Source organism: Sphaeramia orbicularis, chromosome 17 (assembly GCF_902148855.1).
Source record: "Sphaeramia orbicularis chromosome 17, fSphaOr1.1, whole genome shotgun sequence".
Taxonomy (NCBI): domain Eukaryota; kingdom Metazoa; phylum Chordata; class Actinopteri; order Kurtiformes; family Apogonidae; genus Sphaeramia; species Sphaeramia orbicularis.
This window is the reverse complement of record NC_043973.1, coordinates 55934360-55950363: the sequence shown is the minus strand read 5'-3', so window position 1 is coordinate 55950363 and position 16004 is coordinate 55934360. Positions and strand designations below refer to the sequence as shown.

At 46.7% G+C, this 16004-nt stretch overlaps 1 protein-coding gene across 1 annotated transcript in view; it reads left to right on the top strand.

Annotated features, from left to right (window-relative positions):
- Nucleotides 1–13315, top strand: part of LOC115437529 (ras GTPase-activating protein nGAP-like) — a 74556-nt gene extending 61241 nt beyond the window's left edge. The window contains 10 exon segments of the mRNA XM_030160757.1: nt 2866–3010; nt 3731–3970; nt 4045–4246; nt 7525–7558; nt 7561–7723; nt 8188–9130; nt 9208–9342; nt 9416–9618; nt 10477–10564; nt 12740–13315. Coding sequence (XP_030016617.1) covers nt 2866–3010; nt 3731–3970; nt 4045–4246; nt 7525–7558; nt 7561–7723; nt 8188–9130; nt 9208–9342; nt 9416–9618; nt 10477–10564; nt 12740–12907 — 2321 coding nt within the window. The 3' untranslated portion in view covers nt 12908–13315.
- The last annotated feature ends 2689 nt before the right edge of the window (nt 13316–16004 follow it).

The following is a 16004-nucleotide window of genomic DNA, read 5'->3' as shown; positions in this document are numbered from 1 at the left end:
ACACTGTAGCTGGTATTTTGGCTCATTCCTCCATGCAGATCTCCTCTTGAGCAGTGATGTTTTGGGGCTATCACTGAGCAACACGGACTTTCAACTCCCTCCACAAATTTTCTATGGGGTTGAGGTCTGGAGACTGGCTAGGTCACTCCAGGACCTTGAAATGCTTTTTACGGAGCCACTCCTTCGTTGCCCGAGTGGTGTGTTTGGGATCCTTGTCATGCTGGAAGACCCAGCCACGTTCCGTCTTCAGTGCTCTCACTGATGGAAGGAGGTTTTGGCTTAAAATCTCACGATACATGGCCCCGTTCATTCTTCCCTTAACACGGATCAGTTGTCCTGTCCCCTTTGCAGAAGAACAGCCCCAAAGCATGAGGTTTCCACCCCCATGCTTCACAGTAGGTATGGTGTTCTTGGGATGCAACTCAGCATTCTTCTTCCTCCAAACACGAGTTGAGTTTTTACCAAAAAGTTCTATTTTGGTTTCATCTGACCACATGATATTCTCCCAATCCTCTTCTGGATCATCCATATGCTCTGTGTCAAACTTCAGACGGGCCTGGACATGGACTGGCTTAAGCAGGGGGACACGCCTGGCGCTGCAGGATTTGAGTCCCTCTGGGCGTAGTGTGTTACTGATGGTAGCCTTTGTTACTTCAGTCCCAGCTCTCTGCAGGTCATTCATCAGGTCCCTCCTTGTAGTTCTGGGATTTTTGCTCACCGTTCTCATGATCACTTTGACCCCACGGGATGAGATCTTGCGTGAGGCCCCAGATCGAAGCAGATTATCAATGGTCTTATATGTCTTCCGTTTTCTTACAATTGCTCCCACAGTTGATTTATTCACACCAACCTGCTTGCCTATTGTAGATTCACTCTTCCCAGCCTGGTGCAGGTCTACAATTTTCTTCCTGGTGTCCTTCAACAGCTCTTTGGTCTTGGCCATGGTTGAGTTTGGAGTCTGACTGTTTGAGGCTGTGGACAGGTGTCTATTATACAGAGAACCAGTTCAAACAGGTGCCATTAATACAGGTAACGAGTGGAGGACAGAAGAGCTTCTTAAAGAAGAAGTTACAGGTCTGTGAGAGCCAGAAATCTGGCTTGTTTGTCGGTGACCAAATACTTATTTTCCACCATAATTTACAAATAAATTCTCTGAAAATCCTACAATGGGATTTCCTGGATTTATTTTCTCATTTTGTCTCTCATAGTTGAAGTGTACCTCTGATGAAAATTACAGACCTCTCTCATCTTTCTAAGTAGGAGAACTTGCAAAATCAGGGGCTGACTAAATACTTTTTTGTCCCACTGTGTGTATATGTGTGTGTGTCTGTATGTATACATATATATATATATATATATATATATATATATATATATATCAGTATAAAAGTATATATAAAAACATCTATATAGAAATAACAGTATATAGGTAGAGCCATCTGAGCCTGTTTTCCTGAAGCTTCCACGTCCACATGGACTGACCCTAAACTTCCAGAGCAGATCCAGGCTTCATTGAACACGTTCCTGTAAAAAACCTGATCAGCACGCAGAGTTTTTAGACCAAACCCAGAAATAAACTGACACTTTAATCCAGAATTAGATGAAAAGCTGCCAGAGTGTCTTTGAATCCCGGTTCTGCAGCTGGACTGGAGTACTGGAACACATGAAGACCTCATTCTGCTGCATCATCTTCATCCTTCTCTTCCTCTTCCTCTCACTTCACACATCTGACAGAAGACGAAATGGCTTAAAATAGTTCAGACATGTAAACTCTGCCGTCATCACCTGTAAAACCAGTGTTTGACAGCTCCGACTCGAATATGAAGAAACAGTCGAAGGAGCTGATTGATGTATTTATAGAATCCTCAGGTTCAGTCTGACACCCAGTTTAAGGGCATATCAAACTGTAAAAAAACAGTTTCAGCGCCGACCCTGAAAGCCTCACAGTGCATTTGTCAGACTGGACCCAAGTTCAAAGTGTTGTAGAACAGAACATCTATTAAAACAGAGGAAAGTTCAAGTCACTGCATCACTTCACAGCTTTCATCTGAACTCGGTAAATTTGGCCTCAGTTTGAGATAGTCCATATTTGATCTGAAAAAACAATCAGTTTGTGTTTTATTTTCTTTTTACCTTGAATCTGAACGTCTGCATTTTACAGAAAATTCAACATGTTTTTGCGCTTTTTAGTTTTTGGGTTGGTTTTGTATGTGTACATATAGTGGAAGTACTTGGAAGTATTTGTGTGTAGTATTCTGTCCTTTGTGTGTAGTATTCGGTCTTATGTTTGTATTTGCGTATAGTATTCAGTCCTGTGTGTAGTATTTGGTTTTATGTGTGTATTTGTGTGCGGTATTCAGTCTTATGTGTGTATTTGTGTGTAGTATTCGGTCTTATGTGTGAATTTGTGTGTAGTATTTGGTCTTATGTGTGTATTGGTGTGTAGTATTGGGTCTGATGTGTGAATTTGTGTGTAGTATTCAGTCTTATGTGTGTATTGGTGTGTAGTATTGGGTCTTATGTTTGTATTTGTGTGTAGTATTGGGTTTTATGTGTGAATTTGTGTGCAGTATTCGGGCTTATGTGTGTATTTGTGTGTAGTATTCGGGCTTATGTGTGTATTTGTGTGTAGTATTCTGTCTTTTGTGTGTATTTGTGTGTAGTATTTGGTCTTGTGTGTTTATTTGTGTGTAGTATTCTGTCTTTTGTGTGTATTTGTGTGTAGTATTTGGTCTTGTGTGTTTATTTGTGTGTATTTGTGTGTAGTATTCTGTCTTTTGTGTGTATTTGTGTGTAGTATTTGGTCTTGTGTGTTTATTTGTGTGTAGTATTAATGTGTTTATTTGTGTGTATTTGTGTCTCCAGGGGAGTTCATCAGGGCTCTGTATGAGTCGGATGAGAACTGTGAGGTGGATCCTAGTCGATGCTCCAGCAGCGATCTGAGCGAACATCAGAGTAACCTGAAGATGTGCTGCGAGCTGGCCTTCTGCAAGATCATTAACTCCTACTGGTACCACCCACATTTAGAACCAGAATCACTGGATCAGTCCACATTAACCCCAGAGCACATGTAGAACCAGAACCATTGGATTGATTTACATATACATTATATTTACCACACCCACTGTCCAATGACCGCACCCACTGTCCAATGACCGCACCCACTGTCCAATGACCGCACCCACTGTCCAATGACCACACCCACTGTCCAATGACCCACTGTCCAACGACCACACCCACTGTCTAATAACCACACCCACTGTCCAACGACCACACCGTCCAATGGCCACACCCACTGTCCAATGACCCACTGTCCAAAGACCACACCCACTGTCCAATAACCACACCCACTGTCCAATGACCCACTGTCCAATGACCACACCCACTGTCCAATGACCACACCCACTGTCCAACCTCATGATGTGGTACCCCGGTATGAACCTGACCGTTTGATCTGGTACCCTGGTATGAACTGGACCCTATGGTCTGGTACCCCGGTATGAACCGGACCCTTTGGTCTGGTACCCTGGTATGAACCAGACCCTACGGTCTGGTACCCCGATATAAACCGGACCCTACGGTCTGGTACCCCGGTATGAACCAGACCCTACGGTCTGGTACCCCGATATAAACCGGACCCTACGGTCTGGTACCCCGGTATGAGCCTGGTCAGGTTTGGTCTGGTACCCCAGTATGGTCCTGGTCTCTGACTGTGCCGTCCTGTCCTCAGTGTGTTTCCTCGGGAGCTGAAGGAGGTGTTTGCGTCGTGGAAGCAGCAGTGCGTGGCCCGTGGACACCAGCAGGACATCAGTAAGCGTCTGATCAGCGCCTCCCTGTTCCTGCGCTTCCTCTGCCCTGCCATCATGTCGCCGTCGCTCTTCAGCCTCATGCAGGAGTATCCGGACGACCGCACGTCCCGAACACTCACCCTCATCGCCAAAGTCATCCAGAACCTCGCCAACTTCACCAAGTATGACCCCGTTCGTCTCCGCTGCTGAACGCCGCTCTGTTGAACATCCAACTGAGGTGTTGTCTGATCCGCAGGTTTGGGAATAAGGAGGAGTACATGGCCTTCATGAACGACTTCCTGGAGCACGAGTGGGCGGGGATGATGCGTTTCCTGTCGGAGATCTCTAATCCGGAGACTCTGTCCAACACGCCGGGCTTTGAAGGTTACATCGACCTGGGCCGGGAGCTGTCCGTCCTGCACGCTCTGCTCTGGGACGTGGTGTCGCAGCTGGACAAGGTGTGTTGGTTTAATAACGTCTAACAGATCCAGGATCAGGATGGAACCTTTAAGTCTAACTAGGTTTGGGGTTAAAGCAGTGTCCGCTTCAGTCTACATGTGTTTTACAACCAGTGTCTTCAGGGTTAAACAGTCAAAGTGGGTTTTCATGGGTCTGAAGTCTGCATAGTCTAGGTGAAACAAAACAAAGACCAACAGAAGCTTCTGTAGCTTTAACAGACATGCATGTATAGGGCTGCACAATTAATCGTTAAAAGATCGCGATCTCGATTCACACATGTATGCGATCTCATTTCTAAACACAGACGATTCTTAAGTATTTTATTTCACGGGCTGCATTACAAACAAATGCCCACAAACGCAGAACCGCCGCCACCGCCTCCTCCCTCAACCAATGGTAAAGCGTCTTTACAGCACGTGACCCTGCTGCTGTCAGCTGCAGTTGAGTGAAGAAAGAGTGAATTACAGCGGAGGAACATCTGCGATAAAGAGAGTGACATGGATGAAAACCCCAGTGGTAGTGGTGACTCACCACCTGAGCTCCTGCCCAATTAAGGTTCACATTCATCGGTGTTAATCTCATGTCGGTCTTTTCTGTCATCCAGATCCAAGTGTGTTTGCATTTTCGCTTCTCTGACTTCTTCTGCTGCTGTTCTTCTTCTACTTTTCTTTTCTTTGCCGGTGACGATAACTCGGCCTTTAACCAAGAATCAAAAGTCTCACCCTCTCTAAAAATTTTATATTAAAAATATTCCATTGTGCCGGCTGGGAAGTTGTTTTTGTGCTGCATACTTCCACAGATCAGCTGACATCACTTAGCAACCGGGACCAGAAGTGCAGCATTACTGCTGGTATGGTAAACATTTCACACAAAAAAACCATCACCGTCGTGTATTATACATATGTATAATATACAGGGTGTCCCTTAAGTCTCCATACATAGGAAAAATAAACGTTTCTTGACATAAACCATTTTTATTTATATAATATGCTCTATATGACTGCCATTTTGTCGGAAACACATTTCAATGCGTGTCCTCCGCTGCTGAAGAACTATAAAGAAGAAATATAAAGAAATACATGTTAGAACCATATATGTATGGAATGTATGATGTCTCCTATGTATGGAGACTTATGGGACACCCTGTATAATAGGCCAGGACAGAAGGGTAGAGAAAAGGTAAATGAATGTAAAGTTTCACTTTCACTTCTGCGGGGGCACAGACTGCACCGCCCCATACCCCCATTGTATAAGCAGGATGGAAACCGACGCATGCACGAACGGGTAATGGGCCAAAACACATGCGCGCAACCCCCCTCAGCCGAAGTGCGTGTGTGCGGCCGAGCCCCCCCACACACACACCGACCAGACGCACGCAACCCCCGCTGGAATGTGCGCATGCGCAACCCCCCCCCCATTACACACAGCCACACCAACAGATCTATTCCACAGCAAACACTGTATAAGTGACCGGATTACTTGCAGAGTGATATGAAAGTTGCGAATCAGAGTTAAAACAACCCATTTTCCTTGACAGCGGTGCAATAAACATTTTGTGAAAAAAAATCGTGCCAAAGAATCATGATTCATATTTTTGCCAGAATCGTGCAGCCCTACGCATGTACATGGTTACATGTAGGTACATAAATATATTGTGTCATTAATATGCTAATGAAGACATTCACACATATCTGCATAGACTGTTAACATCATTAGCATAAATGTAATACTTTATTAATGTCTGTAATGACGGATCACATACAAACTAATACTGAGCAGAGTTAGCTCAAGTCTGTCAAACATACATCCAGCGTTAAACCATCAAACTGACAGGCAGTTGGAGGCAGTTGGACAAGTTCACGGATGGAGCTCCGTCTTGAACATGTTGTCGAGGGATGATGTGAGTCGCTCAGGCATAGAAGCATCTATCTGTCGGCCATCTTTCACTAGTCGCTATGGCAACCTCCCTAGGACAAACCACTCGCTTGATTCCGCTCCGCCGCTCAGTTTCCCCCAGATTTATACCCAAACTTTTGTCTGCTGGATAAACTCAACTGTGAAAGAAACCCAAAGTAGCCCCAGAAATGGACTCCAGAACACCTCTGATCAGCAGACAGATCCTCCTGAAGCTGAAGTCTCTGTACTTGGACATCATTGAACTCCTACAACAGTGGTTTGTCCCAGTGAGGTTACTGTAGCGAGGCGTCAAAGATGGCTGACAGATAAATGCTTCTACACTTGTGAGACTCACATCATCCCCTGACACGTGCTGTAATGTTACGGCGACTCTGACCCATAATGCATAGCGACTCTTAAAGGCATTTCAAAATACAGGTTACTGTAGCCAATCAGTCGACTTCTGTGCTTTGAACCACTGCTGTCATAGAGATGAACACGACGTGAGTGATTGGTTATTACACATTTTAAAGGATTTACAACTAAATTATTTTACTGAACATCTGAGGACAGAACCAGGGATAGAACCAGGGGCAGGATCAGGGGCAGAACCAGGGACAGAGCCAGGGGCAGGACCACGGCAGAACCAGGGACAGAACTAGGACAGACCCAGGGGCAGAACCAGGGACAGAACAGACAGAACCAGGGGCAGAACGGGCAGAACAAGGGACAGAACTAGGACAGACCCAGGGGCAGAACCAGGGACAGAACAGACAGAACCAGGGGCAGAACCAGGGACAGAACAGACAGAACCAGGGGCAGAACGGGAAGAACCAGGGGCAGAACGGGAAGAACCAGGGACAGAAAGGGCAGAACCAGGGGCAGAATGGGCAGAACCAGGGACAGAACCAGGGTCTGTTTTCTGTCTGATACTAAACTGTGCTTTGAGCTGCTGATCAGTGATTGGTCGAGTGTGTGATGTAAATGTCTCATGATGTCACATGACCATCGGGAGCAGAGGTCACTAGAGGTCACTAGAGGTCATTTAACCACATCTTTTAGCTCCGCCTGGCTGACCTGCACAGCATGGCCCTGACCTTTGACCCCTCCCACTCCCCCTCCCTTCCTGCCTGTGCATCACCTGCCTCCCCTGCCTGAGCTCCGCCCCCTCAGCATGATCCCACTGTTTGATTGGTTATGTTCAGTCAACGCATGTTTTTTTTTTTTGTTGGATTGATCTTTAAGTTTCCCTCATGTTTTTCTCCCCCCACTCTTCCCCCACCCCCCCCCCCCGGTCACTTCCTGTCTGGCCGACTCTCTGTTGCCGCCATATTGGTTTTTTATCAAACCATACACACACACACACACACGGCGACCACAGGGTGAAAATTCCTTCCTGCAGGCCACCGTAGCCAAGCTGGGCCTCTGCCGAGGATTCTGGGAGATATCTCTCGATGTCTGGTTTCTCCAACGCCCGTCCAGCAGCAGCTGCGACGCCTCCAGGACCACAGCTCCGCCCACAACATCAGTGGCAGCCTATCATCAGGGTTACAGCGAATCTTTGAAGACCCCGGCGACAGGTAACCAATCAGAGAGCAGCAAGAGGCCAAGGTTTTAAAACCGAAGCTTTAACTCAGTTACTGTGTTGGACTACAACTCCCAGGATGCATTTCACTAAAAAAACATCCACCCACAGAGGCTCCTGTTCCTGTTCAAAGCTGAACGTCAAGGTTCTGTTTAAATGTTCATTCATTTATGTCTTTTTGAGTCTTGAATTTCTATCGGTTTAATGTTTTTTCAGCATATTAGTGTTAGTTTTATTTCAGTGAACGACGTCAGTGTTGAATTTTGCTAATTCAACATTGTTCTCCATGTTTGTTCATCTCATCTAAACATTCTTCCTTCATCGTTGTTCATGACTTGGTTTTTCTTTTCTTTGGTTCATGTTTTTACTTTTATTAAATATTGGACAAAGATAAAAGCTGTTTCATCTTGACTTGTTTGACGTGCGTTTTCCTGACGTGTCATCGTGTTTCCTCCTCAGTCACAGCGACGCCCGCAGTCTTCAGTCTCCAGTGGAGTTGATGGAGGAATATGTTCGTGGTCAGCGCCCCCTGCTGGCGCATCAGCATCCATCAGCCCACGCCAGCTTCTCAGACCCAGAGGACAGGGACGGCGTCCTGCCCAACGGCCGCAGCGTGTCTCTGGTCGACCTGCAGGACGCTCAGAGCCTCCACGGCCCGGTGCCACCGCACCATGAGGCCCCGCCCCGCCTCAGCAGGGTGGGCTCCCAGGCCTCCATCGGACAGGCCCCACCCACCTACCCCCACTCCACACCCCTTACCCCCCAGGCCAAAGCCCCAGGGGCTGCCAGGGACGGCCAACCGCAGAGCGCGCCGCAGGTGCGTCGGCCGCTGCATCCGTCACTGAGCCAGCAGCGCAGCCTGCAGCCGCTGTCCTTCCAGAACCCCGTCTACCACCTCAGTAACCCTGCCCACTCCACGCACTCCACCCACTCGCTGCGTCACGACTCCAGCTCAGAGAACCTGAGCACAGAGAGCTCGCACAACAGCCACAGCAACTCGGACGACTTCGGCAGCCAAGTGGGGGTCAAAGGTCGCATGGCGTCCAACAGCAGCCTGGACGAGCTGGGCAGTCGACGGAGCACACAGAGTGAGGAATGTTCGACACCCCGCCGCCACGTCATACCTGACCTGCCACCTGGCACCGCCACTGCGGTCGCTATCCCCCGACAGAGCACGACAGCAGGCACCGCCCACATAGTGAAGGTGGAGCAGCAGAGCAGAGGAGGCGGCGGAGCCCGGACGCCAAGGTCCCTCCCACACAGCGCTTCGCTCCGCAGCAGCAGTAGCGCAAACACTGAGCCGACACCCACGACAGGACCCACCCTCAATCGCCAACAGTCCACCTGTTCTATTGAAAACATGGCTCCACCCCCGAGGGGTGCTACTAAGCAACCACAGCAGGTAACGGCGACCGACAGGAAGTGTATTTTCTGATGTTCACTTTCAGCTCTGTGATAATTTGTTGAACTCGTGTACAGGTGGTGTCTCCAGTGGAGGCAGTCGCTGTGGCGATGTCTCCAGTGGAGAGGACGGCGGCCTGGGTGCTGAACAACGGCCAATATGAGGAGGAGGAAGGAGAGAGGAGCAAAGAGGAGGGCAGGAATGCCGAGAAGGTAAGGACCAGACCGGGTCACATCGTCGGACCGGACCAGACTGGGTCACCTGATGGCGTTTCTGTGTCCACAGTATGAGCTGGAGATCTCGCGGCTGAAGGAGCGTCTGCGGGCGTCCGGGCGCCGTCTGGAGGAGTACGAGCGCCGTCTTGTGGCTCAGGAACAGCAGATGCAGAAGCTGCTGCATGAGTACAAGGCACGTCTGGAGGACAGCGAGGAGCGGCTGAGACGCCAACAGGAGGACAAGGACAACCAGATGAAGAGCATCATCTGCAGGTAGACGGCGGCGGCGCCCTCTGAGGACAGACTTAGGACACGAGACCTAAACAGATCTAAAACCACAAAAACACAGAATCAGAGCAGTGACAGGATTCAAATAAAACACAACACCGCCATAAAGAATGATGCCTTCAGGTGCTGTCGGGATGATGATCCTTTGTAATTCCAAATCATGTTTGCGTTGTGTTCAAGTGCTTTTGTTGTCATAGTGAAATGAAAAATGTCTGAAACACAGTTTATGTCGACCTGATACTGGGGTCAAGCAGTTTAAGACATGTTCATTCATCTGAGACAATATTTTTTTGTGTGTCATTTTGGGTTTGTTTTGTAAACTGTAAAATCAGCTAACGGCAGCACAGTGTTAATAAAACCATCGTTCATCATTGGACATGAATCTCTTGGTGCTCCCATGTTGAAAAGGTCAAAGGTCATTTTCATGTCGTGTATATAGATGTTGTCCTAGTTCTACAGTGGAAAATGCAACATGAAGAGGCATTCATGACCAGTTTTTGAGTTTGTAACTAGTGTTTCCCATAATTCCCACAGCACGTGAAGGCAGCATAAGTGTTTGGGGTTTAATGATCTAATGTAAAGAGAGTTTGAGTCAGATTTATCTGAGGCCGCGACAAATGAAACCTTTTATTCCTGTAAAGACGAGGGTCCAGAAGGAAATGTGGACAGGCGTCTGTCCCTGTTGTGGACGGGGGTGTTACTCTGTTGTGGATGGGGGCGTTACTCTGTTGTGGACGGGGGCGTTACTCTGTTGTGGATGGGGGCGTTACTCTGTTGTGGATGGGGGCGTTACTCTGTTGTGGACGGGGGCGTTACTCTGCTGTGTTGTGTTTGGTTGGTCAGGCTGATGGCGGTGGAGGAGGAGCTAAAGAGGGACCACGCCGAGATGCAGGCGGTGATCGAAGCCAAACAGAAGATCATCGACGCTCAGGTACGTGACGGGCGTTAACCTCTGTTATTGATGGTCCCTTCCTGCCTGTCGGCGCCACATTGTCCATCGGCACCGTCATTCCCAAACTGAAGCGAAGGAAAGGCAGCAGGTGGTCGACACAGGTTCAGCTTGAACCTGGGCTTAGTTTCATGAAGGTGTTTGAGCTGAACCTGGTGACCCCCCCCCCCCCCTCCCCAGTTTAGATGAATAAGTGTGGAGCCTCTGGACTAAATATTTCTGCCTTTATTAAATTACATGGTTACATGTGATGTTTGGTTTGTGTGTGTTAACATCTGGATGTAAATGTGTGAACTGTTCCAGATGCTGGGTGTAGTCTAATCTGATCTAATAAAATCTACGGCGATTCAGTTAAATTTCAGATACAATTGTATTTATTTCGCGCCTCCTCTTAACTAAAGTTCTCTGATGACCCTTTCCATTTAGAGCTGGGGTAAACCAGACTGTTAAACCAATTCACACCAACAGAACCCAGACAGAGGAAGGAAAAACCACCTTGAACAGGTAGAAACCTGGAGCAGATCCAGACTGTGGAGGATGGATGTCTTTAGGGGGCGGGGGGGGTATCTGCTCCAGTTTTCAGATAAACCAGTTGAACAGTAGATGCAGTTTGTAGATGTAGTGGTTCAGTGTCAGTGCAATGGCGTCGGGGGGGCATGGCCAGTGTGACGTGCACGGTCATTGGTTGGGGGCGTGGTCTCTGATCTGAACTGAACCCCTGTTAGCGGCAGCAGCCATCACTTCATCATCTCATCATCTCTTCACTGATTTCAGGTCAGTAATGGATGTGAATATAACCAACCAGGTAACTGTAGCCCCGCCCTCTCTCCCCTCCCCCTCCCCAACCACCCTTACACCCCACCCCCCCACGCTCTTTTTAGAAAACCACTGCCAACGAGCACCAACACACATCAGACCTGCTCAGCCTGAAGGAAGTCCATCCAGGAACAGTCAGTGTGGTGGTGTGTCTACTAGGGGGGTCAGAGGGTTAACAAACGGGGGAGGGGGCATGGGGGGACTGTCGGACTCACATCCACAGCGTTAACATGTTTGGATTGAAGGTCAAGTCCAAAGACCAGATCCACGACAGTATCTGGAACTGTGACGTCTACACGTGGTTTCTGACCAGCTGTAGTTTGTCACCACGCTGCCTTTATGGAGCCAGAAGTGACCATATTTGGACAAAAGGGGCGAAGCTACATGAGCGAATGCTAAATGCTAGTTTACTGACCTGGTAAAATAGTCCATTTCATCAAATACAGAATCATGTTAGTGGAAAAACCTGTTTTATTCAAGAAACAGAAGCTGTGAAAGTCCAGTCCCACCCAGAGTCCAGTCCCACCCAGAGTCCAGTCCCATTCAGAGTCCAGTCCCATTCAGAGTCCAGTCCCACCCAGAGTCCAGTCCCATTCAGAGTCCAGTCCCACCCAGAGTCCAGTCCCACCCAGAGTCCAGTCCCACCCAGAGTCCAGTCCCACCCAGAGTCCAGTCCCATTCAGAGTCCAGTCCCACCCAGAGTCCAGTCCCACCCAGAGTCCAGTTTAGTCTAATCTAGTCTAGTCCAGTGTAATCCAGTCCAGTCTAATCCAGTCCAGTTTAGTTTAATCTAGTCTAATCTAGTCCAGTCCAGTCCAGTCTAGTCTGAACCCCTCCCAGTTGTTTTCCGGTGCTCCAGGTTTTGTGGGCGTGGCTGCTGGTTGGTGTGTGTTGAGCTCAGAGCTGTTTTACTTTCTGTTTGGCTGCAGACTCCGCCCCCTCACCTCACCCCGCCCCCCTGCCCCGCCCCCTGCCTCCAGCGGACTGGAGTTGACGTTCAGACTGACTTCAGATCAGCACAGCTTCACTCTCCTGTGTTCCTTTGGTTTGTGCCGTTCTGTTTTAGCTTCTGGGCTGGTTCTGTTCGGCTGCTGCCCTCCAACACACCCCCGCCGTCCGTCTGACGGGTCCAAAAAACGCATCGCAGCCGCTTTAAAGACTGAAACCACGGCCCCGAGTGTGGGCGTCTGCTCCGAAATCGCTTATGACGACTGTAAATTAAAACACTGGACGTGACAACACTTGTTCGAGCTGCGCTGTGTTTTTAACCCGATAGATCTGCACGTTCTCACACTCACTCTGACTTCCTGTCCCGCCCCCCTCTTGTCTTTGTCCAATCAGGAGAAGCGGATCGGCTCCCTGGACGCGGCGAACTCGCGGCTGATGGCGGCGCTGACGCAGGTGAAGGAGCGTTACAACGCACCGAACCTGCGCAACGGCCTGTCACCGAGCAACCCCACCAAACTGTCCATCACTGAGAACGGAGAGTTCAAGAACAGCAGCTGCTGATAGGAGGCGGGGCTTACAGGGACTGACCCCGCCCACAGCTGCTCTTTGGACAAATGAGAGGATTGAAGAGAATCTATGAACACGCCTGTAAATACTGACGTGTGTGAGCGTGTGGTCACAGAAGCACAGACGAAAAAACCAAAAACTCCATGCAGTTTTCTAACTGACTTTTTTATCGATTTTATTTCCAATGTTTGTTTTGTTTGTTTGTTTTTTGAGATGAGTTTGTTTTTTCCCAAATGGAGCGATTTTAACCAGACTTTGTCCTTTTGTGTTTTGGTTCATGATGTTTTAATTTATTGCTCCACTTCTTCCTGTTGCTGATCTACTGAACGACTCCAGCCTGATCAGGGTCAAAGGTCACTCACCTGTCTGCTGTCCCATGTTGAGAATAAAAGCTGCCTGTGAGTCTGTGTGGTTTTTGGCTTCTGTTAAACGTCCAAGAAGGTTCTGGAAAGTAAGGGTGTATTCCCACCAGGAAAGTCCAACAGTCCACTTGCTTTGGGCCGGACCAAATGTGTTTTTTCTCTTTTTTTTTTTTGGTGTGGTTCGCTTTCATATTGTACATTTTTGTAAGTGGACCAAAATCTGTAAACAAAACCACATGTGCTGAGGTCGCTCATCCATTGGACAGAAATGAGCAGTGTCGATTAAAGCGCTCAGTCCAAAGTGAAAGGACAGAATCATGGACATTTTGCTGTTTTTGTTATCGTCAGTGATATGGTTTTCACAGATGCAGACGTTTGCACAAGTGTTTGAGCAGCAAGAGCGTTTGATGCAACGTCAAGTTTTCAATATTGTAGAATGCATTTCTCAGCGACAAAGACACGGGGCCAGACGGCTATGGAGGACAGCGCTCATGCACATCATGTTGTGACCGTCGCTCTTATTCACGCAGACGTAACGGGTCTGAAGTTGGAGTTCTGCTAGTATACCCAAAGACTGTTAAAAAGCATTAGTGCTCCGTACTGCTGACCTGTGTGTACCTGTCCTGTATCACCGTTCAGTTTAGCCAGGGACAGAATTCCTTAACGTGGGTAAAGTTTGCTGGTGCTGATGAAGTTGTTTATTATTTTTCTTTTCAAGCACAAACAGAAAAATCTAACTGGAGTTCTGAAAATGAAATGTCCGCATGTTACAGTTTTGCGTAAGCACTGAATCCAGCCCAAACCCACACTGAAGCTCAGATACCAGGAACAGAAACCAAACTGATGCTGGCTTTGACCTCTGCCTTTCTACAGTGACATTATGAACTAATAATGCACCATTTACACAAGAGTAAAAATACCAAATATCAGAAATACCCTTAGGAAAAAGTAGTACAGAGTACTGCAAGAATCTTATTGTATTTTGGGACACTTTATTCTCATAATATTATAGAAATACTACTAAAAAAAACAACTGTGTCGGATCGGGTCTGGTCTGCTTTCACACCTCAAACGAACCACACCAGGGTCCATATGGAACCGCGCCCAGACCACCTTCAGCTGGGTCTGGGTTCGCTTGTTTGGTCCGGAACAGAGTTCGGTGGTTTTATTCACACCAGCCCAAAAGGTCTGAACCAAGGGAGCAAACGAACTCTGGTCCATTTTAAATGAACCAAACAAGTCAGGTGTGAATACACTCTAAGACCTCTGGACCAGGACCATCGTCCAGACCTGGAGATGCTCTGACCCCGCCCCCTGTCAGAGGTCACCACCTTATGTCTGTCTAGTGACTTGCTGCCTTATGAATCACCTACGTTTTGCAGAACCTGTAATTATCTAGAACACAGTTTTCATTCACAGGATAATCTGAGTGTTTATCCACCAGAGGGCGCCAACGAGCCTCAGAATGAAAATGTGTTCTCAAAAGCAGGCATGATGACCAAACTGACCAGGACTGGACACAGAATAATAATAATAATAATAACTTTATTTATATAGTACCCTTAAAAACTAAGTTTACAAAGTGCTTTGACAGACAACGCAGAAGTGCACAGCAGCAGAATAAAAACATAGAAAATAACAAAAGAAATAAGTACAGTAAAGATGAAATCATGACTAACTTTGAATGTGTCGTGGTGGAGAGGGCAGAAATAACAACATGATGGTGTCAAATGTGAAATGAAGGAGTGGAATAAAACAATGTATGTCAATATAAATGAATAACCAAAACAGGGTCAAATTAAATATTCAATATTAAAAACATTAAAAAGAGACAATCTCACATGAAGACAAGTCTAAAAATGCATTTTATATAACTTTATTTATTTAAATAAAATGTGGGTTTTTTAATTAAAATTAGATCAGTGACAGTATAAAAAATTCATGAACAGTATTAACAAGAAAAGCACTCGGACCTCTGCCAAAATGTAATCATTTCTTCCTTGTGCCAGTATCAACATTTGCTGAAAATTTCATGACAATCCGTCCATAACTTTTTGAGTTATCTTGCTAACAGACAAACACACAAAGCAAAACGGTCACAATACCTCCTGGCAGAGGGAATAAATATGTGTGATGTCAAAATAAGAACATTACACCTGCACTCATGTACATGTACACATAAAAAACAAAAAAAAAGAAAAACGGGGGTCTGCCTCCTTTTATAAGATTAAAGAAATCCATAAAGGGCTGCCAGATTAAATGAAATACCTTTACATTGTCTTTGAGTGAAAATTAGATTTTCTCCAAATGTAAGAGTTGCATAATGTCTTTGAACAGAACTTGATGAGTCGGAGGGTTTTTGTTCTTCCTGTTTATAACAAAATAAAATGTCTGGCCAATAATGTCACAAATTTCAAACCAACCCTCTGTTTAGTAAGGTTATTATCATTAACAAAAACTAACAAAATGACGAAAACTAGAACTGTAAAAACATTATTGTTAACTGAAATAAATAAAAAATAAAATTAAACAAAAAAATGATAACTAACTGAAACTGTTGTGTGTTTACAAAACCAAAATGGAATAAAATTATGGATAAAATTCCCTTCGTTTTCGTTTTTGTCAATGTTGGATTGATATAAAATCAATTTATTTCGCTCTAGTAATTTTATCTAGCGGCACCATACGACACTTAACGGTCCGTCACTTGTGGTTTCCAGTCGTCTTCT